Genomic DNA, 24,695 nt, shown 5'->3' with positions numbered 1-24,695 from the left:
TGCCCACCCCCCTCGCCCCTGGCAGGCCCCCCTGGGCGCTCACCTGGAAGTGATCCAGCATCTGCTTCCAGGACAGGAGGAGCAGGGCCTCCTTCCGGACCTTCTTGGGAATCTCAGAGTAGAGCAGGGAGTTCTCTCGGCTGCCGTAGGGCATCCCTTCGGGGAAGAGAGAAAAACCGGTGTGGGTGACTCGGCCCAGGATGGGGACAGGGGCGTGGCGGTGGTCTCAGGCCACGACTCGGGCTCCCGCTGCTTCTACGTCATTCTGCCAGGCTGGAGGCACAGCCCACCCGCCAGATAAGCTCCGGACCCGGGATTCAGGGCGTCAGCAGCAGTAACAGAGTCCTCCAGCTCTGAGAGGTCCGGCTGAGGGTCTCGGCCTAAATGACGAAGAAACGGCGCGCGACAGAAGAAAAAGTCAGGGTCACCCAGCTCTCAACCGGTCAGGCTCTGGCCCCGAGTGTCCCTCTCTACGAAAGGCTTTTGCAAAGGCCAGGACTCAATCTAGGAGGCGGGCAAAGCGTGAAAAGGAATCGGGAAATGTGCGTCTAACCCAGCATCTCTTTCCTGCACCCTGTGGACCTCGGGGCCGGGCTGCTCTCTGGGGGAACGTCCTGGGCGCTGTATTGGGGGGGGGGGGGCTGAGCAGCATCCCTGGCCCCAACCACCCGATGCCAGGAGCTCCCAGTGTGACAGCCACAGATGTTCCCAGACATGGCCCACTGTGCCTGGGGGCAGGGCGGCCCCGACTGAGAACCACTGATCTGATCTACCCTTCCCCATGAGATGACAAGAGCTGTGAGCTACTGAGGACCCGCGAGGATTCACTGGGGTAAGGGGCACAGACCCTCAGCACGGCCCAGGCTGTCACTTGGGGGCTGCAGCACCTCCACAGCAAGCCACGGTTTTTCACATCCTACGTCTCTAAGGTCAAGACGGGTCTTGCTCTCGAGGGCGCTGTCACGCTCTTTTTTTTTTTTTTAAGATTGGCACCTGAGCTAACAACTGTTGCCAATCTTCTTTTTTTCTTCTTCTCCCCAAAGCCCCCCAGTACACAGCTGTACACTATAGTTGTGGTCCTGCTGGTTGTGGCACGTGGGACGCCACCTCAGCGTGGCTTGATGAGCGCTGCCATGTCTGCGCCCGGGATCCAAACTGGCGAAACCCCAGGTGGCCGTAGCAGAGTGCGCCAACTTAACCACTCGGCCACGGGGCTGGCCCCCTCCAGTGTTCTTAGCGGCAAATAAACTCAGGGCATATACTCTAGCTGGCAGCGTCTTTAACTCGATGGATGGCGGTCCTAGTGTTAATAACGTCAGTGCGCCCCCCGCACGACCCTCTAGCACTGGCCAGCCCAGGAAGAGGCCGTGGGCTGACGACAGATCAGAGAGCACGAACCCCTCTCTGATCCTGAGTGCCGAGCTTCCCCGGGAGGAAGACCCGGTCGGGAGCTGGCCTCTGCGCATGCCCTCCGCCAGCGGGCTCTCGCTGGTAAGAGTGACAACGGCGGGAGCCAGAGCCGATGGAGACAACCCGCTCTGTTCACAGTTATTTTCACGGGCAGCTTCTCCTTATGGCAAGCGACTCGGGCTTTCCACTGAGGATAAAGTTTGCTCGTGAAGGACAGTTAGTAAAAGAAGAGGGGATTTAAAGAAAAAGATTAGCTTAATAAGGTTTCCTTGGAAAACAGATCAGGGACCATGCAAAGTTAACTGAGAGGCGTGGGGGAGGCACAGACATGACACTGCCCATCCAGGCCACCCACGGGGCCTTTCTCCTTCTCAAGCCCACACGACAAGTGGGGACGAGAATGAGGAGGTGTGGGATTCCATTTCTATGAAACGTCCAGAAGAGGCAGATCCACAGAGACAGGAAGTGGGTCAGTGGGTGCCAGGGGCTGGGGGAGGGGGTACAGGGTGACTGCTGACGGGGACGGGGTCTCTTTTGGGGTGATGGGATGTTCGGGCATTAGATGGTGGCGATGGCTGCACAGTACTGTGAATATACTAAAAACCAGCGAGTTGTCCACTTTTACAGGACTGAATTTTATGGGATGTGAATTACACCTCAATTTTTAAAAACAGCGCCTGGGGCAGCGCGGCAGGCTGGGAGGGAGTGGGTGGCCATGCTGGCTCCTTCCCCACCAGGCAGTGTGTTCTGGACGGCCCCCGCCGAGGGGCTCTCTGGGAGAGCCAGGGCTTCCCAAACAGGAAGTCGACAGTGCGGCCTTGCCAAGGACACTGGGAGCCACCTCACCGCCCTGCTGATTAATAAGTGATGACACCACGCGGCCCCAGCCAGCACATTCTCGTGCTCAGCTGCTCTCGGCACCTGTGACGGGGACATTCAGCATGCGAAGCGGGGGTCTGAGACAGCCGACGACAGCTGCTGATTTCTGCTGTGGCTGCCTCTCTCCTGCCATCTCTGACCAGCTCCGCCCCCTCTTTGGGGACAGCACCCCCACCCCCACTGGTGCGGCAGGTGGCCCAGGCCTGTGCAAGCGCCCTTTCACCCCGGTGCACTGTGGCCTTTGGTGACTGGCCTGCAGGGCACGTGACTCTGGGTCTGGACAAGACACGGAGGTCTCGCTTTCCCCTCTAAGGGGCTCCCCGAGCGGCCCAGGGCCCTGCACCCTCCCCGTGTGACCCAAGGCCCATCTGCGGCGGGGAGCAGGAGAGTCAAGATGGGAGGGTTCCCGCCGCCGTCTGAGCCCTGGACCCCGAGCCGCTGCCATCCTGCCTTCCTGGCAACAGACGCTGGCACATCCCCTTCTCTGCTCCGTCCCACTGGTGTCAGGCTGCATCACGCGCATCCACGAGCCTTCCCTGGGGGGCCGCCAACTGCTCCACGTGCCCCGCAAGGCAAGCCGAGGCAGGGGCCCCGGCAAAGCAGGGGCCGGGCTGCACGCTTTGAGCCAGCACCCACCCAGGGGCTGGGCTAGCCAAAGAAGTATGAGCAACACTCGGGGACTCCCGGGAAGCCCGCCCCAAGAAGTCGGTATGAAGCGAGGTCAATGGTACCCCAAGGGCAGTGAGCGAGGCAGGCTGGATCGGCCCCAGGGGGAGCAACACCCCACAAGAGATAGCACAGCTCTGGGCTGTTCCAGGAATGTTTTGGGGTCTCTGCCAGGCCACACCCCTAGCGGGCCCTAAATGCAATCAGGTGACAGACAGAAGGGGAGGAGGCCACGTAACCATGGAGGCAGAGATGGGAGGGACGCGGCCATGAGCCAAGGGATGCCGGCGGCCCCCAGAAGCTGGGAGAGGCAGGGACCAACGGTCCCCTGGAGCCTCCGGAGGGAGCGCGGCCCGGCCGACACCTGGGTTTCGGCCTTCTGGTCTCCAGAACGCGAGAGACGCAATGTCCACGGTTTTAAGCCGCCGGGTCGCCGGTGAACCGTAACCCAACAGCCACAAGAAACTCATAAAAGTACCTTGACCCGGGCGGCAACCTGAACTTGAGCGAGTGGCCGGCCAAAGGCTGCGCTGGGAGAAAGGGCTGTGCAAGCCACAGAGCCATGGAGATAAGAGAGGGAACGGCCACCAGAGAGCATGAGTGTCGGCCACTTTCAGTGCAAAGAGCAAGCTCTCCCTGGCTGAGCGTGACCTGAATACGTCACGGTCTAACCTCCCCCAGGCTGGAGCTGGGCAAACTCTTTCCTGAAAACGGCTGCATGGCAAATACTTTTGGCTGTGCGGACCACATGAACTCTGTCGCAACTGCGCTCAAAAGCTGCCATCGATGGTACGTAAACGGACACCGGTGTGGCCAGGCGCCAGGAAAATTAGATTTCCAGAAACACACGGCTGTGGCTTGCTGACCCTGTTCTAGATCCTTCCTCTTGTGAACGCTGTGCTTGCCAACCACCATCTGGGCTCCCCCTGGGTCTCTATAAAGAGGGGCTGCACTAACTGTGGGCAGGGGACAGCCCCCTGGCGTCCATCTCGGCCACTGTCGTGGTCGTTAGCGTGGAGTCAGCCTCAGGCAGGGAATCACCTGCAGTCGTGGGTTCTGTCATTTGTGTTGACTGAGGGCCTGACCAGGGGCAGGCATTGTCCCAGGGACTGGGACACAGAGAAGGATGTGGCCCTGGATGTCGCGAGTGCGGAGGGTGGGCCATCAATCACGTGTCATGCCATTTTCCAAGGAGTACACTCCCCTCCAGCCTGTGAGACCCCCAGGAAAGGGGGGCAACATTTCAGGGCTCCACAGATGGCGACCGTCCACCTACCAGGCAGGAGCCAGGTGCTGGCCCAGCTGCTGAGGTGACAGGTGTGCGCGAGGCCTAACCCACGCCCTGGAGGCCCTCCCTCGGCCGGGCCACCGCAGATGGCGCTGCTCACAGGCCCGTGCCCGGAGCACGAAGTGATGCGCGAGGATCACGCTCATCCAGGGACCTCGGGCAGGGACAGCAGACGCATGGCGGGCCACTCTCTGAGGTTAGCGCACGGCGGACGCAGTTACGCAACCTCGGTGCCTTTTGGTGAGCCTGAGCTTTCTTAACACAGCCCTCCACGGCGAGCGCCTACTGGAGTTACTCACGATGCCGGCTGCCGGGGGAGCCCTAGTGTTCACGGGGCCAGCCCAGCCCCGGGGGCTGGGCGATGACTCAGGGCACGGGCCCTGCTAAGGTCTGGAAACAAGCTGAGAACCGCAGCCCGGCTGCAGCACGGGCGGGCAGGACTGCCCTCTGCTCCACTCCCCGGGGTACTGACGCCCTCGCTGAACCTTCGCCCAGAGCTTCACTGTAAACAGCTGTCACCTGTGGGCGGCACGGCACCCAGGGCCGGGCCTCTCTCTCTGGACCTGCTAACTGAGAGGACCAGCTGACCTCCGGGGACCAGGGACCCGGTAGCAGCTGTCCTGGAACCATGGCCCGCTCAGGGCGGCCTGGGGCTTACCCAGGTAGTAGAGGCGGTGCGAGTGGGGGCCCGACTCGTCCCTCTTCTGCACGAACTGGAAGTCGTGTGGGGCCTTGTTGACGATCAGGCCTGAGTTCTTGCGGCTGCCATGGATGATGTCGCGGAGCCCATCCCATGAGTGTTTCTGCACCTGGAAGCGACACGCCGGGTCCTCCATCTCCACCGCGTTGCCCCGGTCGGACGTGGGCGTCCCGGTAGCCATCCTCTCGGCCCCCTCGGAGTTCAGCGAGAAGCTGTGAGGGGGAAGGGACAGGGGTGGGAAGACGGTGAACAGGGGCTGGGACCTGAGTTCCACTTACAGGCTGCCCCCGCGCCAGACACTCCAATTCTTCCAGAGGAGCCTCACGCCCGTGCAACCTTCCCCAGCTCCTAAATATTTCTCAGATTCTTCCGCTTCAGCTGACACCATGAGCACATCTAAGGTCCAAGCCCCTGTCACCTCTCGGCCGAATGCTTGGAACTGTTTCCTGGGTCAACCCCACATATCCATTGCAAATTCGATCTCGTCACTTAAACCCCCCCCTCATTTTCCACAGCCTGGATGGCGAAAACTAGCCCTCATCAGAGCCTTCAGGGCTCTCCGACCCCTGCCAGGCTCTCAAACTCCATCCCCTTTCATCACTATGTCCCGGCCAAACTGGCCTTCTCTTGGCTCCTCAAACAGGTCAGACTCCTTCCCACCCCAGGGCCTTTGTACATGCTGTCCCTTCTGCCTGGAACACTTTTTGCCCTCTTTGCTTGAATAACTTCTAGTCAGATCTCAGCTGAAATATTTGCCAGGTGCTCAGAAACCTATGACCATCCCTATGGAGGCTGGTCTCCTCGTTAATCTTCCCCATCCCACCTTTCTCTGCCCTCAGGACCCTCACGCAATGGCTGTTCATTGATTGCTGGTCTCCCCCATGCCTGTCCCATTCGTGGCGGTGGCCCCAGAACCTCCCGCGGTCCCTGGAACACAGTAGGCATTCCAGGGAGAGCCGAGGAGTGGCGATCTCTCGTTAACCCTGCTGGGAGACACGCTCGCCCACACACAGAGACCTAAGCACAGGGAATTAGCCGGCAAACCTCACCCCTCCTGCCGTCAGCTTGCTGTCCAGCAGGGGCAGCCCCCAGACCTTGCTGGAGGAGCTCAGAGGGGCAGGTCACATCCGCAAGAATGTGAGGACTCCAGGTGGGAGGGTGGCCGTGTCCCTCCCTCGGAGGCCATCCCACTGTCCTCCCTCTCTGGGAGCAGCTGCTGCCGTGCCACCACCCGCCCCCCACCCCCACCCCGCTGCTGAGTGCACCTCTTGACCAGACTGGACTGGCCCAGCAAATATTTGCTCAGGGAAGTCTAAACATGGCCATGGGGACCCGGTTCTGGAGGAGCCACATGAGTGGGGCCGGCCGTGCTTCCCTCCGCGGGCGCCGCACGGCTGAGGGCCTGGCTGGACGCAGGGTCGCCTCGTCCGCTGGGACAGAGGCTTTGCTGGTGCAAGTCGTGTGCACTTGCAAGAAGCTGGAGCGGAAGCTACTGCTGCACCCGCGGGCTGGGATGGCATGGGCAGGGCTGGCACAGCCCCCTCCCTTTCCCGGAGGCCCGGCCCCCTGCCCATCAGAGACCCCGCCAAGGGTAAAGGACCCTGCCTGCTTCAAGAGGCAAGGGGAGCAACAGAGATGTGGGCAAGGTGGCTTGGGAGCATCCACTGTGGGCCCCCAGTCGGGGCCAGGACCTGCCAAGTGTTCCAGAACCAGGCGGCCCCCAGTGCTGCTGGCAACAAGCCCAGAAGACCAAGCTAGGGGAACTCCTCGAACCGGCCTAACTGCCCCCAAACTGCGCCACCACAATTCAAGCCTGGCTCACGGCAGAGAAACGGCCCAACGAGGACCCCTGAAGCTAAGGGCCCGGCGGGAGCAGCTCACAAAAGCATGTGGCTCCCTCCCACAGCAAAGAACAAGAATGGCCTTGCCTCTGATCGCCACAGAGAGCCCAAGGAGCAAAGATGCGGTCCAGGAGCGGAGAAACGAAATGGAACATCGGGGAGGCTGCCGGGAAGCTTCCAGACGGGGCTGCGCAAGCCCCTGGCCCTCCGCTTCCTCTCCTCTCCAGAGACAGAGCCTCACGGCAGAGACGCTGCGGACAGCGGAGCCGAGGCACAGGAGAGGCCCGTCTGTGCCGGCTGCTGCTCATTCAGCGGCAGCCTGTGCTGGCCTTTTGGTCAAGAGTTTACACAGCTGAGGAAATGCGAGCGGATTCCAAGCCACTTAGGCCAGGTCCACCTACACTCGCCTCCTGCCAATTGGCCGGAGACCTCGCAGCCCGTGACGCCACAGCAGACAGCCCGCGGCCTTCCAGGGCAGCCACTGTCAAGGTCCCGGGGGAGCTCTGTGATGTCTGTCTGAGCTGGGGCTCCGCGAGCCGGGGCCACCAGCCCCAGGGCATCTGCCAGAGGCCCCACTGGGGCCTGGGAGGAGGGACGCAGGCGAAGGCGAGAAGGAACTGTGGACTCGGTGCTGGCTGTGGGTCTGGAGGGTTCAGGCGGACCAGAGTCATCAGCAAGAAGGAACGGAGGCCAAGGCGAGGGGAGCCAAGGGGCAGGGGGCTCGCCGTGCTCCGGAGGGAGGAAAGGCTTCCCGGTGGTCCTGGGGACACTAGCTGTGTCCCTGCAGGTGCAGGTTCCCGGGAAACGGCATGCCACCCGCTGCCCCACGAGGGCTGCCCGGGCCTCTGCTCTCACACCCAGCCTCCGAGGGGGCTCGTGGGCCGGCCTGTGCCCACCGGCGCCCCACGCACGCGAGAAGGGAGACTCGGTCGCCACCACTAACTGGCTCCTGACACGTGACCCACCAGGCACGGGGACCGCCCGCTTTCAGAGCCTGCGCCTGGGGAATGGACCACTGTGTGGACATCACTCTGTCTTCCAGAACCGTCTGCTTCCCTTCCCGCCTCCCCAGTGGCTCACGCTCGCCAGAGCAAACAAGCCTGAGGGTGTTGGAGAAGGGACCCCGAGGGGTCAGCTCGTGGGGGACTCTTGCCTGCTCTTCGGCTCGTGCCGGCCCAGACAGGGAAACTTACCCAGCACCTGGGCCTCGCGTGGAGAATTACGTTTAAGCCTCACGGTAACTGCGGGAGGGGAGTTCCGGGTCACTCCATTTGGGGGACTGGAAAGTGGGCTCAGAGGGGCCAAATGGCCCGCCCAATGTCACCCACGAGGAAGGGCAGGGAACCCAAGTCGGTTGGACACGAAGCCCACATCCTAATCACGAAGCCAGCAGTCTCAACCTGGGGAGGCGCTGCCCCTGGGGACACTGGGTGATGATGGGGACACGTGTGGTTGTCACGAGTTGGGGAGCTATTGGCAGAAAGCAGGTGGAACCCAGGGATGCTGCTCAACCCCCCGCCGTGCATCGGACGGCCCCCCAGGGAATGACCCAGCCCCCCCCCTCCCCCCGGGCCCCCGTTGAAGATGGCGAGGCGGAGAGACGCTGCCTCCTCACGCGAAGCAGCCACAACTATGCCCGGGGAAACACAGAAATGGGGCTGGAGGGGAGGGGGAGGGGACAAAGGGGTCTTCCCAGACCCAGACCTGGCGGGAAATTCTACTCCCGAGCCGCGCCCACCTTCTCCAACTTCCTGTGTTCTCGTTGTCCAGGCGCAGCTTCTTGACCTTCCGCATGAACCACTCGGCGACCTCAGGAGAGCAGCCTGCGGGCGGAGAGAGCAGAGCTGCAGCTGCGGGTGGCTGCCTTCTCGCCCCTTCTCCCCCCTCCCATTTCTCAGGTGGCTGTCCCCGCCTCCGGGGACACTCAGGACCAAGGGCGTTCTGACAAGGCGGGTGGTTCAGGCCTTAATTGCCTTGAAATTCAGGAGGGGGCCAGGCGTTCGCCAGAAATCAGGCGGGGCTCCCAAGGTGACAGCTCCCCGAGAGGCTGGGCTCAGGGATGCAACCCACGGGCACCTGCCAGAAACCGAATGAGCCCCAGTCCCCCCTGTGACTGCTCTAGGATGCCTTCCTGACCTCAACCTTCTCTCTCCGCCCTTGAACGTGATCTGCAACCACCCTGGGCTTGTTCTCCTCTAAACACAGGGACTCATTCCCACCTCAGGGCCTTTGCACTTGCTGGTCCCTCTGCCTGGGATACCTGCTTTCTGCTCTTCGCATGACCTGCTTCCTCTTATCCTTCAGGTCCCAACAGCACCTCATCAGAGCTCTCCCCCGCACTCAGCTCAAAGCTGCCACCTGGTCACCCTCCTCACATCACCGGGTCTTTCTGCACGGCACTCACCCTTGGACAGTGGCTCTCCATGGGGGTGATGCTGCCCCCAGGGGACCCTCGCAATGTCTGCAGACAGTCATGGCTGTCACACTGGGGATGCTCCTGGCATTGAGTGGGTGGGGTTAGGGATGCTGCTCACCCCCCACATGCCCAGGACAGCCCCACAGAGAGTGACCCGGCCCCAGTGTCCACAGTCCAAGGATGAGAAACTCAGCATTAGGCAAAAAAAACTGAGTTTGATCCCTGGTCACAGTAGACACCAGAATAAAACCCTGATGGTCAGACGGTGGAGGCCAGGGTGACCCCCCGCGTCTGAGTCCTCTCCTCTCCCTCCCACTCAGTTTGTGTCTTTAAATGTGTGGAGCATCCGAGGTCCTCCGTGGACCAGAGGATAAGGGAATGCAGAGTCTCTTGGGGGTTAGGAAGCCCCTAACCCAGGGGGCCTCCCCCTGGGATGATCTGCCTTCCCAGGGGTGGTTTCTGGTTGACACAACTGGGAGGCAAGCTACCGGCCTCTGGTTGGTGGAGACCAGGGATGCTGCTGAGTATCCCACAATGCACAGGGCGCCCCCAACCCCACTGCAAGGGATGATCCGGCCCCAAACACCACTAGCGCCAGCCTCACTAGCCCTGCCCTGGGGAAGGAGCACTCCCTGCTGGGACCTCAGCCCCACAGGGCAGGCCCACCGCTGTCCTCTTCATGCTCTCATCCCTGAGCCCAGAGCCGGACCTGGCACACAGAAGCACTCAATAAACATTTCAGGTCGGACGACCGAGTCCCTGGCCTCACTGGAGCGCTGCCTAAAGTCAAAAGGACCCCTGGTCTGGCTGACAGCCAACCACCTTCTCAACAGCCAGGCCCCAGCATGAGCAGGTGCCCAGATGCTTAAAGACAAAGAAAGCAGTGCCTGGTCACGGGACAGAGATCACACAGAAGAGGCAAAGCAAAGTGTCCCCATAAAGAAGCACTGGCTTAAACCTCAGTCCGGTGGTGAACCGAGTGGGCTTTGCTGTCCAAGATATGGGTTCAAATCCCAGCTCTGCCACTTCTGGGCTGTGTGACCTTGGGGAAGCCACTTAACCTCCCTGTGCCTCAATTTTCCCAGGTATAAAATGGGACCTCAGTACCTACTCTTGGGGCTCCTGCCAGGAGGAAATGAGATCGCACAGGTTCCCGACTAGCAGGAACTACATGACAGCTAATACTGTCAACTAAACAAGTAATTTAAAATCACGCCAGAGGGAGATTTGGATGAAAGTCCCTTTCAGAGCCAGAAGCCACACCATTCACTGACTGAGTGCGAGGTTCTGTGTCAGGTCCTAGGGGGTTACAGCCACACCTCTGCCAAATCCAGCTGGAATCAGCGTCCCCCTCCCCTATTTCCCCCCGAGTCCCTCAGGGGGTTCTTCCTGGGGCGGCTGGAGGGGGAGGCTGGATGGAAAGAGAAGCGTCCAGCAAGAGCACACAAAGCTGCAGCCCCTGGCCTAGGTCCCAGCCAACTGTCCCGGAGGGCAGTGACCCCAGGAAAAACCACTTCCTGCCAACTTCTACACCCTGGAGCCAGCAAACGAATCCCACCGGCCCAACCGCCGGCCTTCCCGGCCACCCCACCCCGGCGCAACTGACCTTCTAAAGGGTCGAGAAAGCCTCCATGCCGGCTCGGCCGTGGGACACGGACCCTGACAGAGGAAACGTGTCATGAACACGGCGGGTTAACGCCGGGACTGGCCAACCACCCTCTCTCCTTCCCCTGGGGAGTCCCCATCAGCTGCCAGATCCTCTCCACCCGGGTGATCCCAGCCACACCTCACAGCCCTGGGGCGCTGTCTGTCGCCCTGCACCGCACGTGGGACAAAAGTCTTCCCACGGGGCCCGGCTCCCCCCAGGACCCGGGTGGGGGGGGGGAACTCCAGAGATGGGTGACCCCCGTGCACGCCTCCTGGGCCCTTCCAAGGCGGGCAGGGTCTGGCCGCGAGGGCGAGGAAGTGACTTCCTCACCCCGGGGGATGGGAGGGGGGAGGCAGCGGTGGGGGCAGAGGGACGGGCCACCTCCGATGGGTCGGCGGCGGCAGCCATGGGGAAAAGTCAGGGCTGGGCTGAGGCTGTGCGGCAGGAAGGGGGGCCGGACAGGCCTGGGGGGGCCAGGGGGAGGGGGTGCAGGGAGGTGGCCTCCGCTGTCACGCAGGGAGAGGGGAGGGGGGACCCCCGGGGCCTGCGGGGAAGGGAGGGCCTTCCTGGGCGCGGCCCCCCACCCAGGGGAGCGGGGAGGAAGGGGCGCGCGGAGGCCCTGGGAGGCCGCTCCACGGCGGGTCCAGGGTCGCGGCCCAGGCAGGGCGGGTCAATGGCGGGCGCGGGGCGCTGCTCACCGGGGCTCGGGGCGGCGGCCGGGCTGGGCAGGGCGTCCCGGGGCCGGCGGCGCCTCACGCTCGCGGCTCCATGCCCGGACGGCGGCCCCGGAAGTGGCGGGCGTGGGGGACTGCAGGGGCGGCGGACACTGAGGACCCGGCGGCCCAGGCCCCTTTGACCCGGAAGTCGAGCTGCCCAAGCGGCGGCCTAGGATTGGCTACCTCCCGGCCGGCACCAAGGCTCCCGCGGCTCTGGGGGGCGAGGCCCGCGCGGCTCGCGGCTCGGAACGTGCCATGGGCGGCGCCTTCCGGTGCGGAGGGGGACGCTGGGGAGGAGACACCCCCACGCAACTTGGTATCGCCCAGTCCTACCAACAATACTTCTATTAAAGGTGCCTGGCGAGATCTTGCTTCGCCGATGCGTTGGTGGTATAGTGGTTAGCATAGCTGCCTTCCAAGCAGTTGACCCGGGTTCGATTCCCGGCCAACGCAGAACTTTTGGGGTTTCACTCTTGCTGCTTTTTCTTTCTCTTTAATTGCAGTTCCACTTTTCTCTTTTACCATCCATTTAAAATTTTCCAGTCAAATCAGCCAACTCGAATTTTTTGACTTTGAAATAATTTTTAAAATTCCATCATGATTTCTAAAAAGGCAGGAGAAATAAGAAAAGAAAAGAAAAAAAAGCAAGGACCAAGAATTTCTATGACAGTTTTAAAATTCCATCAGAAGGAAAAAAACATACGAGCACGTTTTCGCCAGGACCGAACCGAGGACGTTGGTGGGTGTGGAGTCAGCGTGCTTAACCGCGGCCCTGCAGAAACTGGCGGAGGTTGTAACTCTGGGGACTTGAGTAGATAAACAATGTTGCAAAGGGTTGTTACATTGTAGCTCCTGAAAAAGAACATTCTATGCCTGCGGTCGGCCGAGAAGATCTTCGCGCTTCCTGAGGACGCGTGCATCGCTCTGCTTGATGCAGAGGAAGCTGGAAGGAGGAAAATACAGAAGAAAGTGTGCAATAAACACAATCCCAACACACACACATACACACACCCGCCAGGATTATGGTGAGGAGGGTGAGACATCCGCCTGAGGTGCAAAAATTAAGAGGACATCCCAAAACTCAATAATCAAGGTAAATAATACTTTAATGCACTATTCTAAAATATTAAATTAATGGCGAAACAACCCCCCTAAGGAACAAAATATCAAAATTTTAAATCAAGACAGATGTTGGCAGGGTCTTGCCATGCCACATTGGAATCCGAGGAGGGAACAAAAATTTGTGCCGCTCTATACCTGTTTTTAATGCACTTTTAATGACTATTTTCCCCCCCAGAACATCGCTGAAAAAATATTGAAACTTAAAAGTAGGCATATTAAAATTCACGACGTTAAGAACTGATTAGAATTTTACTTGCCTGCCTTTAATGGTAACAAACATATTGATAACATTTCACCATCTACGGGGGGGGCAGTTAACCATTAAAAAATTACGTAAAACGTATATTGAGAGGCACACATTTTCCCTTTGTCTCAGACCCAGGATGGCTGGGCAGGGCTCTGTCACAGCAAGACATCGCAAAGACCTTCTCTATTCGTCCGCTATGGCTGCTGTGACAAATTTCCATAAACAGTGGCTGAAAACAACACAAATTTATTTTCTTCCAGTTCTTAGATTTTGACTCTCTTGCCTCCCTCTTAGGAGGACCCCTGTGATTACATCAGGTCCACCCGGATAATGAGAAATAATCTCCCCATCTCCAGATTTTTAACTTACTCTCATGTGCAAAGTCCCTTTTGCCATGGAAGGGAGCATAGTCACAGGTTCCGGGCATGAGGATGTGGATGCTGAGGGGGGTGTTGTTCTGCTGACCTCCTCATTAAACATTCTTCTGTAACATCATTTTTGACAGCTGCATAATATTCCATTCATTCATTCATTGAACAAGTATTAACTGACCACCTACTTTGTGAACTTTGGAGGGGGGGTAGACCAGGGCAGATGTTCAAGTTGGCCCGGGGCTGGTGATGAGTGGGCTGACGTGATGGATATTTCAAACCTAATAACAACTGGACTGGCCACTTCCCACCTGCCAGGATGGCTGTCATCGAGAAGACGGACTGTAACAAGTGTTGTGGAGGATGGGGAGAAACTGGAACCTTCCTCCGCTGCTGGTGGGAACGTCAAATGATGCAACCTCTGTGAAAGACAGTCTGGCAGTTCTGCAGAAGGTTAAACACAGAATTATCATCTGACCCAAGAGAACTGGAAACGTACAGCCATGCAAAGTTGTGCACGGATGTCCACAGCAGCAGGACTCACAGTAGCCGGAAGACGGAAACAACCCAAACGTCCAGTGATGGGTGAAAGGATGAACAAGGTGTGGTCTGTCCATACAATGGAATATTATGCAGCCGTAAAAAGGGAAAAAAGGTAACTTTGAGCCAGCATCCAACCTGGCCAGTCCCCCCTCATCTCGGGAACTCTGTTCTCACACAGCCCCGGACCCCGAACTCACCCAGCTCCCCTCTCACCTCTCCAGCTCCCCTGGGACTCCCCCCTTTCCCTTCTTGGCCCAGGGCTGGATCCTCGAACCCCGTCTCTCCTCCACCCACACCCCTCCCCAGTGGCCCCATCCGTCCTCTGGGCTCCGACCCCGTCTGTGCCCTTTCGACGCCCACAGTCCTGTCTTCAGCCCAGGCCACTCTGAGCTCCAGGGTCCCATGCAGCTGTCCCTCCATGTCTCCACTAGGGTACGGGTGGGGGAGTCACGGCTATCCCAAAATTATCATGACCCCAACCGAGCTCCCTATCTTCCTCTGACCTGCTTGCTGTGGACCGACTGTTGGTGTCCCCCCCACCCCAAATTCATATGTTGAAACTTAACCCCTAAGGCAGTGGGGTCAGGAGGTGGGGCCTTTGGGAGGTGATGAGGTCGTGGGGGTGGGGCCCCCATGAACGGGATTCATGCCCTTATAACAGAGACCCCCACAGAGCTCCCTGCCGCTTCTGCCACATGAGGACACAGCCAGTCTGTGAACCAGGAAGCAGGTTCCCGCCAGACACGGAATCTTCCAGCGCCCTGACCTTGGACTTCAGCCTCCAGAACCGTGAGGAATAAATGTGCATCGTCTATAAGGCCCCCGTCTCCGGTAGTTTGCAACAACAGACCAGACGGACTAAGAAACTGCTCCTCCCTCCATCTCCCCGTCTCAGCTGAGGACGCTGCTTCCTCCCGGGGGCTCAGCCAGAACCTGGGAGCTGCCCCAGGCTCCTTGCTCTGCCACCCACATGCAGCCACTCAGCAAACCCGATCACCGCTGCTTTCCAGTACAGCCAGGATCCGATCGCTTCTTCCTCCCTCTGTGGGCGTCTCCCTGGTCCAGCCCATCAGCGCAGGCCCCTGCATCCTGGTCCCCGTCTGTCCTCCCTGCAGCCGCCACCAGAGAGTGCCTGGGAGCCCCTGAGCCGGTCCCGCCTCCTCTGCCCGCAGCCCTCCAGGCTCCCCTCCCTGGGGGAGAAGCCGAGTCCTCCCCGCGGCCCCCCAGGCCCCACACGACCTGCCTGTCCCCTCCCTGCCCTCTTTCCTCCCTCTGCTCCAGCCACACGGCCTCCTCGCTGCTCCTCCAACACGCCAGGCCCAGTCCTGCCCCAGGGCCTTTGCACGAACTGTGCCCTCTGGCCTCCCCCAGGTATCTCCCCCAGGGCTCACACCCTCTCCTCCTTCAATTCTTGGTTTCAATGTCACCTCCTCCAAGAGGCCTTCCCTGAGCATGGCTAACTTTGATCCTCTCCTCCCCCCCACCTTGGCACCCACAAATTCAGTCTCCGTCGCATCACCAAGTTCTTTCAACGGCTTCTTAGTCCCTGAAATACTCCCATTTGTAGATTTGTATGTTGGTTTCTCCTCTGTCTCCTCCGCTGAGGTGTGAGTTCCACCAGCACAGGGTTTTTTTTGTTGTTGTTTGATTGTTTAAAAATATTTAGTTCCCTGCATGTCCCCATGGGCTCAGTAAACCTTTGTTAAAAGGATGAACAAATGAACAACTGGCCAGAGGAGAAAAAAGGCCTGGGAGTGGGGATGGAGCAATCCAGGTGGGCTTCCTGGTGGAGGAATAAAAGCTCAGAAAACACATTATCTCATCAAGGCCTGAGACCTCACTTACCTGTCCCCCCAAAACAGCTTCCTTTAAAATGATATCTTGGGTCCTTCAACACCCCCTCCCCTGGGGCAGCCGACGTGCTGTGTGACTCCCAGCAAGTTGCTCCCTCTCTGGCCCGGGTCTGTCTGCGCGACATCTCGTAGATGTTCTGGGGGAGACCTCAATCTCGGAGAGGCACCCTGGCTGAAAAGGATGCGAATTCCGTCCTTCCACTAGGTGTCAGCAGGAGCCCGGCCGTCGGGCATCACGCAGTGTCCCCTCGCCGACTCCCACCTCAACCTCCCTCCCGGCTCCACTGTGAGCCCCGGATCTCAGCATCTCAAAGTCAGGCGCTTACCTCCCCCAGCGCAGGCCCCAGGATTTGCAGAAATGTCCCTGGCCCCAAACAGGCCGCCTGAGCAGGCGGGGGCGCTGGCCTGTCCTACCGGGTGTCTAGCCGATCCAGGAGCCCTCAGCAAATGTTGGCAGGAGGACGCGGGAAGAGGAAGGAAAGAAGAGAAGCGCACGGAGATTCAGTGTTTCCAGTCTGGGAAACATTTCTTACAAATGCTCGCTGCCTCGGATCCCCTTGTAGGTCTGGATGCATGAAATGATGGAAACGTACGCTGGGAACTGTTCTAAGAAAAGGCCACCTTTTGGACTCATTTAGTCCTCCTCAGGAGCCCACGGTATGGGGGCTGTCATCATCATCACCCCCCTTTAAGTTGGGGAGGAGACCGAGGCACGGAGAAGTTAAGTAACTTGCTCATGGAGGCACAGAGAGGTTAAGTAACTTGCACAAGGTCACACAGCTTCTAAGTAACAGAATCGAGATTTGAAGCCAGATCTGTCTGCAAAAGTCCACGGCACAAGACAAGGCTGCTTGCCACATGGATGAAGTTCCAAGTAATCAAGTAACTGAAAATAAAAATTTTTGAAAAGGCTGGTGAATCTGAACCAGCTGTCGGAACATCCGGCCTGGGCCTTCACGAGGTCACAGGTATATTAAGACACAGCAGCCGGAGAGCTTGCTGAGCCCAAGAACAGAAACAGCCAGTGTCCACCCACAGTTTGGGGGGGGGGGGCACACAACGAACGAGGGGGCCCTCTGTGTTCTGAGCTGGGGGGCAATCTGAGGCCATGTACGTCGTGAGCCACCATTTATAGAAACCGCGGTCCAAAAGGGACACAATATGCGAACCTGGTCGTGCAGATGCTCGAATGTCTCCGGAAGGATCCGACGCCCCTGGGGGGAGGGGGGCAGGGGCTCCTGGGAGGGCGACACCTCTGTGCCTTTACTCGAGTTGAGTTTCTGTTTTCTAAATGGTCTCGAACATACGGCAAAGCAGGCGGGGCAAGAAATCACGGCTTTCGTACAAAATGCCTTTTCTTCTACAAACTCATTTAGAGAAAGATTGGGACTCCCGAGGGAGCAAGGAGGATGTGCTGATGTCAGAAGAGCTCCTCCTCCAACGTCTTCAAAGTTAGAAATAGCAGCGGCCCCGGGTTCGCTGGTTTGGGTCCTGGGTGCAGACATGGCACCACTTGGCACGCCATGCTGTGGTAGGCATCCCACATATAAAGTAGAGGAAGATGGGCATGGATGTTACCTTAGGGCCACAAAAAAAAAAAAAAAGAGGAGGATTGGTGGCAGATGTTAGCTCAGGGCCAATCTTCCTCAAAACAAAAAAAGAAAGAAAGAAAGAAAGAAAGAAAGAGCAGACCACGCCTTGGGCTGGCCGTTCTCTTTTGCACTTGAAAATGCTGGAATCGGACAAGAGACAATACTAGTGAGTTTCTGGAAGTAACAAGACCAGATTGCCCTCCTCGTAGGTGAAGTCTGAGGGAATCAGGATAACTTAGAATAAAACCAAGGGCCAGTGGCTCATTTCGAAAGGGCGGAGAGACAGCTGCTCTTGGGTCCTGTTGCATTTTCATGTCCGGTGTTATTTTCATGACTCAAACGCATCCGAAATGGTAAGAAAACAGAATAATTGCTTCGAGTCTCTGAGGAACGATGAGGAAGTTGTTTCTGAGACAGACGATGTTCTCCGGGAGCTGGCACCACTTCTGCAATTAAAAATTCATTAAGAAAATAATGACCCTTAACTACTTCTTAATGGATTTGTTAACTAGTAGTTAAATAATGAGAAGGAAGGTGCCGGGTCCTGAATTAAGTATTTTCACCGCTTCTTGATTGTAACCTATTGTAGGGGGGCAGGGCGCGACTCTCGTCATGCCCATTTGACAGATGGGGAAACTGAGGCTCAGAGATTTAAGTTGCTCAAGGAGCTGTGGGCTGAAGGAGAGAGATTTCATGGGTAACTGACCCCCTTTGCCCCCAGTCTGGCCCTCTGCAACGATGCTGTTCCAAGTAAGAGGAATTTTTTGCTATGCACAGAGACGTTTTTTGTTTGAGGAAGATTAGCCCTGAGCTAACATCAGCTGCCAATCCTCTTTTTTTTTTTTTTTTTTTTTGCTGAGGAAGACTGGCCCTGAGTTCACATCCGTGCCTATCTTCCTCCACTTTCTATGTGGGACTCCTGCCACAGCATGGCTTGACAAGTGGGGCCAAGTATTTGATTGATAACCCGGGGCGGGGGGGGGGGCCTGGTTTGCCATAGCTGGAACTCCCCACGGCACATAATCTTTGCAATTTCCATCGATTTGTGAATGGAAATCTTTCCTCCGCAGCCCATACTGGGGCCCCCGGGGGGTCCTTCAATTCTGTCCCACACGCCCCCATGGCCACCACCACACCAGCAGCTGACATTTAGCAAAGCCCCCAGGGCGCTGGGCCCTCTTCCACTGCGTTTCATCCTCGCAGCTGCCCTCAGAGGGGGGATTACGAATCCCACTTGACAGTTGGAGAAACTGAGGCCCGATGAGGTGAAGCCACGGGCCCAGGCAGCCAAGGAGTGGGGAGCTTGACCCTGGATTCTGATGGCAGGACGCATATTTCGAAACCTCTCCACAGGCGCCCGGCGCCTGTAAATATAGTAACGGCCTTCTCCACCGGGAGACGGTGACAGAGGGGGCTTGTTTTTGCCGTGGGGACACAGGAATGGTGCGGTCGGTGGAAGCGACAGGAGGAGTCTGGGGGGCCACGTGAGGACGAGACTTCCCTCCCTCCCTCTCCTTCCTCCCCTCTCTGCCTCTTGCCTCCCTGCATCTCGAGGCCACTTTGCATTGTTCCGAGATATTCTTAGCTCCGTACAATCAAACCGTCACCCGGTTTAAGGCTAAATGTACAGACAGAGGGGACGTCAGACACAGTGACGGATGGATGTGAGAAGGCCCTTCTTCTCCTGGTCCCTCTCTCCGCCCCCTCCACACACACACAGAACCTGCTGGAATCTCCCCAGCTTCTCTCTCAATCTCTCCTGAGTGGCCGGCTAAACTCAGCCTCGCTGTGTGATGGCAGGGCGGGTGGCTTTCCCTCTCTGAGCCACAGCTTCCTCATCTGCGAAATGAGGAGTAATCATAGCGCCCCCACGTGGAGGGTCATGGGAGGAATAAATGAAAGAAGGGCGAACCATAGGGAATTGGCGCTGAGTGAGTTTTACTTGGCCCCGGGGCCCCTCCAGGTGGGGACACTGGTATGACTTCTGCCTTGACTGGAGGTGTCATCACGGGCACTTATCAGCTCCTCGGATCTGGCATGCGGATTCTCACCCCAGAAGCCCACACGGACATCATCATCAAAAGGAATCAGTCACCCAACCGTTGACGGGGCTGAGCCGTCTCGCGACAACTCTCACTGTAAATCTGCAGCCAGCTTGTCGGGTTCCTTCGCTGCACGCTCTCCGTGCACCGACACTGCCGGAGGGTCCTGTAATAAATAAAGAGCACCCACGCTCCAACAATCGCAGCCGATGCGTGTCGGGCACCGCCTGTGATGCTGGGCGGGCAGGGCCCTGTGGCGACCTGGTTTCTGTCGTCCGAAGGATGGCGGTTCCCATAGCACCCGCCTCCCGGAGTTGTCGCCGGCACTAGATGGGCAGGGATGCGCACGAGGGGCTTCCCGCCACCGGCACCTGGCACCTGGCAACAGGTGACTCGCCTACTCCTCGATGACCCCTTGACCTGTCCCCACGCAGGCAGGGGCACACTGCAGTCCACAGATGACCCCATCCCAGGTCTTCTTGCTGTTTCTGCTTTGCCCCAAGCCGGCTCCAGGGTCTGGGCCATTGCTCCACCTACCCCGCAAAGCCTGGGGGTTCAGGGAGAACACTAACTGTAGGAATGAATGAATGAATGAATGAACGAATGAAAGTTTCTGACTCCCTTCTGGAAATCTCTTTCCTTTGAGGAAAAGTCTGCTGCATTCCCTGCTATGTATCACCCGGAGGTGGTACAGGCACCGCGGTTTCAGTTCCAGACTGCACAATAAAGCCAAGGTCGCAATAAAGCGCGTCTCACGATTTCTCGGGTTTCCCAGCGCGTAGAAAAGCAACGTTCAGGGGCCACCCGGTGGTGCAGCGGTTAAGTTCACACGTTCCGCTTCTCGGCGGCCCGGGGTTCGCCGGTTCGGATCCCGGGTGCGGACATGGCACTGCTTGGCACACCATGCTGTGGCGGGCGTCCCACATATAAAGTAGAGGAAGACGGGCACAGATGTGAGCTCAGGGCCAGTCTTCCTCAGCAAAAAAGAGGAGGATTGGGGGCAGATGTCAGCTCAGGGCTAATCTTCCTCAAAAGAAAAAAAGAAAAGAAAAAAGTCATGTTTGCACTCCACTGTAGTCTATTCAGTGTGCAACGGCCTTATGTCTATAAAAACAATGTGCATCCTTTCATTTAAAAATACTTTATGGCTAAAAGGTGTTAACCATCATCAGAGCCTTCGGCAAAGCCGGAATCTTTTTGCTGGAGGACGGGCTTGCCTGGTGGGCAGCCGTCACCACGCTCCATCTCCAGGTCCTGTGTCCAGCGACCTCCTGGGCCCCACGCCTGACCGCTCTGAGGGCGGGTGTCCGGTTCTGGGTGGCCCATGTTGCAGTCCAGCCGATGGTTCTGGAGCTCCCTGGGGGTCCCGGCTGGCTCTGTGGGGGATGGGAAGGTGGCAGGGTGGGGAGGGCCAAGGTGCCGACCTGGCTGCCAGAGTGTGAGCCTCTGACTTTGGGGCTGGGGGCCCGAGAGGTCCAGGCCGCCCTTTCCTGGCAGGGTGACTGCGCAGTCTCTGTGTGCCACCATGGGTGCCGCCTGCTGTTCCCGTGTCCCGTGACAGGGGGAATGTCCCTACACCCTTAAAGGGCCACCCACCCCATTTCTCAGAAGCCTATTCTCCAAGTTATGTCCTTCCCAGTCGTTGGGGAGAATCTCCGCTAATTAAAGGAGAAGCTGACAGTGTGGATGGAGCTGCCCTTCATGTTCTTTTTTTTTTTTTTTTTTGAGGAAGATTAGCCCTGAGCTAACATCTGCTGCCAATCCTCCTCTTTTTTGCTGAGGAAGACTGGCCCTGAGCTAACATCCATGCCTGTCTTCCTCTACTTTATATGTGGGACGCCTACCACAGCATGGCTTGCCAAGCGGTGCCATGTCTGCACCCGGGATCCGAACCGGTGAACCCCAGGCCGCCAAAGTGAAACGTGCGAACTTAACCTCTGCGCCACCGGGCCGGCCCCAATGTTCTTATTTCTGAAAACAGAAAGGTGCCAACCCTCAGGGGTGCCCTGGACTATTACTGGCTCCTGAAATCAGAAGTCTTACTTCGGGGTGCCCCATCCCGGATTCCTGGGTCTGGAATGCGGCCACTTGCCGCCGACACTCCTTCTGACACTGGTGCCTCCATTTTTTGTGCTCACATTCACTCAACAAACCTTTATGGTGTCTTTCTCTGGGCAAGCAGCGTGTGAGGGACGCCCCGGGTGGGGTCAGACCAGGAACCAGACGAGACGAGGTCACTCATGCGTGGTTCCCTCAACACCCCAACCCAGCCAGAACCAAGTGCCTCCCGATACAGCTCTTCCCACCAACATTTATAGAGAAAAGCGTTCCATACGATAGAAAAGTGTCGTGTGAGAAGCGTTGAGATCATTCTTCTGGTGGCAGTGGAGACGTCCCAGGACTGGGGGGCCTTTTGGGACCTTGCAAGTGTCCAAGATGCAAGGGACCAGCATCACCCAGAAGCTGCTGGAGTGGGCAGCCCATGACCTGGACCAGCCGGCGACCTTTCCAGCCGTCCACTGGCAGACAAGCCACGTTCCTTTATGGGGACATCTCCCCGCGCTCTGCTAAGCGGGTTTTTCATCTTCCTCTTCCCATTTCTGGAATGGGTCAGGGCTTCTGGAACGGTGGCCCTGCGAGGCCAGAGATGCTGCTCTGAGGAGCGCAGCCTGGGACGAAGGTGAGGCTGGAACCTGCTCCCCGTCGGGGTGAAGCGCCCGGAGCCTGGATGGCGCCCTGACACGTGTGGCCATGAGCCCCTTGAAGCTGGGGCTTCGTCCGCGGGCTGTCCCGCGGCTCCGTCTGCCCCAGGAACTCGTCCCCACCTGCATTCACTGCTTGGTTCACCAACAGCAGAGCCGCCCACGCTGGTCCGGGGAGGATGCTGTCCTGTTCATGGGGACCATGCTCCAAGGCACAGGTGCTAAATAAAGCATTGGGGGTCCATGTGGGACCCCTGGATGAATAGCCACTGTTCAGACATTACTCCCTGCTGCACAGAACTAGATGGAGTTTGACTGTTTCTTTTTTTCTAATGGAATCCATTTCCCAGCCTTATCTTTTTTTTTTTTTTTTTTTGGTGAGGAAGATTGGCCCTGAGCTAACATCTGTTGCTGACTAGATGGAGGGGTTCAGAGCAGTCCCTGCGCCCACCGAGATCACGTTCTCAGGGGATGGTCGCCAGCCCAAGGAAGCAGTCACAGTGACCCTAACAGCCTACTGGACCAGTGCGTGGGGAGGAGCAACGTGAGCTCAGGGATGGATGGAGGGGCTGGGTGACGGACTGGTTAGGGGATCCTCTCTGTGGGGGTCCTGAGGAGGGTCCATGGGGACCAAGGCGCATGGAGATGAGGAGGAGCCAGTCATGGAGGGGGCGACACAGGCCTGGGGGGCCCCCGAGGGCAGGGTGGGGCGACGAGCTGGCGCCCTGGAAGCCACAAGTGTTCGAGCAGGGTGGGCAGGATGCGGCCGATGTGCTGGGATGTCATTCGAGCTCCCGCGGAGGGAAGGGCAGCCCGTGGGGGGCTAGGCTGTGGTGCTGGGGGTGGGGCGGGGAGGAAGGGGGCCAGGGTGACACTTCACTTAGGGGCGTGAGCAAGGGGGAGGATGAGGCCACTTGTGGATGTGGAGTTGGGTGACCATCTCTGTAGGATTTGTGTGGCGTTGTCTCATGGACCCCAGGCCCTCCCTCTGCTCTCCCCCCGACCTCTGTGCCCAGCACAGCCCCCACCCTCGATGCCCAGAGATGCCCAGTGGTCATCCTTATCAAACTGGCGGACCATGGATGGAGGCGCCTGCTTCCATCCCACTTTGCTGCATCTCCTTTCAATTCATGTTGTGTTTTTGGTTTTGTTTTTGTTTTGAGGAAGATTAGCCCTGAGCTAACATCTGCTGCCAAGCCTCCTCTTTTTTTTCTTTTTTTGCTGAGGAAGACTGGCCCTGAGTTCACATCCACGCCCATCTTCTCCCACTTTATATGTGGGACACCTGCCGCAGTATGGCTTGCCAAGCGGTGCCATGTCCGCACCCAAGATCCAAACCGGCGAACCCCGGGCCACCGAAGTGGAACGTGTGCACTTAACCACTGCGGCACCAGGCTGGCCCCTCATGTTGTGTTTTTGGCAACATCTATGTTGCTCTGATTCAGAAATGACTATACGTTCATTCTGTGTCCGCACGGCCAGCAGGACAGAGGCTGCCTCAGGGCCCCCAGCACAGATGGCTGCGGAGCGAGGGGGCTGCAGGGCCGATCAGGCAGAAAGGGGGGCGGGGAGGGTGTCCTCCCTCCAGTTGAATTGTGGGACACACAGTTTATGGCAAACTTGTCACACGAATGAGCTGTATTTTCCATCTGCATTGAGAAATCTGACATTCAAAAACGGAATATTGAAATATTAGCTTTCCTTCTGCAATTGGGCCCCGAGAGACCCGGCCCCTCTTCTCCGGGGCCCCACACCGTGGTCACACCTGATCTCTGGGTTCGGCCGTGTGCCATGGAGGACTCGGCCCGCCTAGCTTTGTTCAATCACAGCGGGAAGCAGAAGTCGACGACGGCAGGGGCTTCCCCATGTCACTGCCCTGCGATGCTCCTTCAGGCTGACCGTCCTGCGACGCCCACAGAGACCCGAGTCCGGGGAGTCACCCCTGGGCATCGCTGTGGCTGCCCCCCGAGCCACCCCTGCAGGCCCTGCACCCTGCGGTCCAGGCATCCCCCCGCCGCCACCATGCCTCTGGCCTCTCACTCCACGCTGGGCTCTCCCCGCACACTTGCTCACCGGAGACCCGCCTCGGCCAGGAATCTGTGGCCGAGAAGCACCTGGCAGCCGTGACATCGGGGGGCCGAATGCAGGTTAGCCACAAACTGGCTGCAAGGTGTCCGGCCAGAACTGGTCTCTGCCGAAATGCCCGTGTGTGGACACTCCGCTCCCGCGCTCCTTTCTAACAGGATGGTGCCCACCTCGGCGGCCGGCTTTGAGTCTTAGAGGAGGGGACGGGCAGGCTGGGCTCAGTGTCAGCTCCCTGTGGGTCCCTGACACCTTCTCAGAGCCACGGGGACCCCTGCCCCCCTCACGGCTCTGTTCTCAGGGTCTGTTTAGACACCTGCCCTGTCGAGACCTATCCAGCCGGAGAACGCAATGACCCATGGGGCCGGGGGCAGTGACTGTGACCCCGGGCTGCACATTACAATCGCCCGGGGACACCTCTTCTGTCTTCCAACACATTTATTTAAAAGTCACATCCATCAGGAAGCTCGCATCCTCCACTCCAGGAGGTGACCCACATTCCGCCCCAGCTCTCCTTCTTTGATCTCTTGGGTGGGTGTCGGGGCGGACATCGCTCCTTGGTGCTGTGCAAACGTCA

At 58.5% G+C, this 24,695-nt stretch overlaps 1 protein-coding gene and 1 non-coding gene across 8 annotated transcripts in view; one reads left to right on the top strand and one right to left on the bottom strand.

The window, feature by feature from the left end:
* Nucleotides 1–11,699, bottom strand: part of DPP9 (dipeptidyl peptidase 9) — a 37,459-nt gene extending 25,760 nt beyond the window's left edge. Inside the window, exons 1-6 of one of the 7 annotated variants that reach the window (XM_046684510.1) lie at nucleotides 11,547–11,699; nucleotides 10,807–10,859; nucleotides 8,523–8,607; nucleotides 7,978–8,025; nucleotides 4,902–5,155; nucleotides 44–156 (exon numbers count right to left, since the gene is read on the bottom strand). In XM_046684510.1, coding sequence (XP_046540466.1) covers nucleotides 44–156; nucleotides 4,902–5,124 — 336 coding nt within the window. In that variant the 5' untranslated portion in view covers nucleotides 5,125–5,155; nucleotides 7,978–8,025; nucleotides 8,523–8,607; nucleotides 10,807–10,859; nucleotides 11,547–11,699. Of the gene's footprint in view, nucleotides 1–43; nucleotides 157–4,901; nucleotides 5,156–6,871; nucleotides 7,134–7,977; nucleotides 8,026–8,522; nucleotides 8,608–10,806; nucleotides 10,860–11,546 lie in introns of those variants that run through there. The other 6 variants (XM_046684507.1, XM_046684509.1, XM_046684508.1 and 3 more) reach the window with 6 other exon arrangements.
* Nucleotides 11,700–11,945: 246 nt separating this feature from the next.
* TRNAG-UCC (transfer RNA glycine (anticodon UCC)) lies at nucleotides 11,946–12,017 on the top strand. The gene has a single exon. It is a non-coding gene; the product is annotated as a tRNA-Gly (tRNA).
* Nucleotides 12,018–24,695: the final 12,678 nt, after the last annotated feature.

This window comes from Equus quagga, chromosome 14, assembly GCF_021613505.1.
Source record: "Equus quagga isolate Etosha38 chromosome 14, UCLA_HA_Equagga_1.0, whole genome shotgun sequence".
NCBI lineage: Eukaryota > Metazoa > Chordata > Mammalia > Perissodactyla > Equidae > Equus > Equus quagga.
This window is presented reverse-complemented; position numbering and strand designations above follow the sequence as displayed.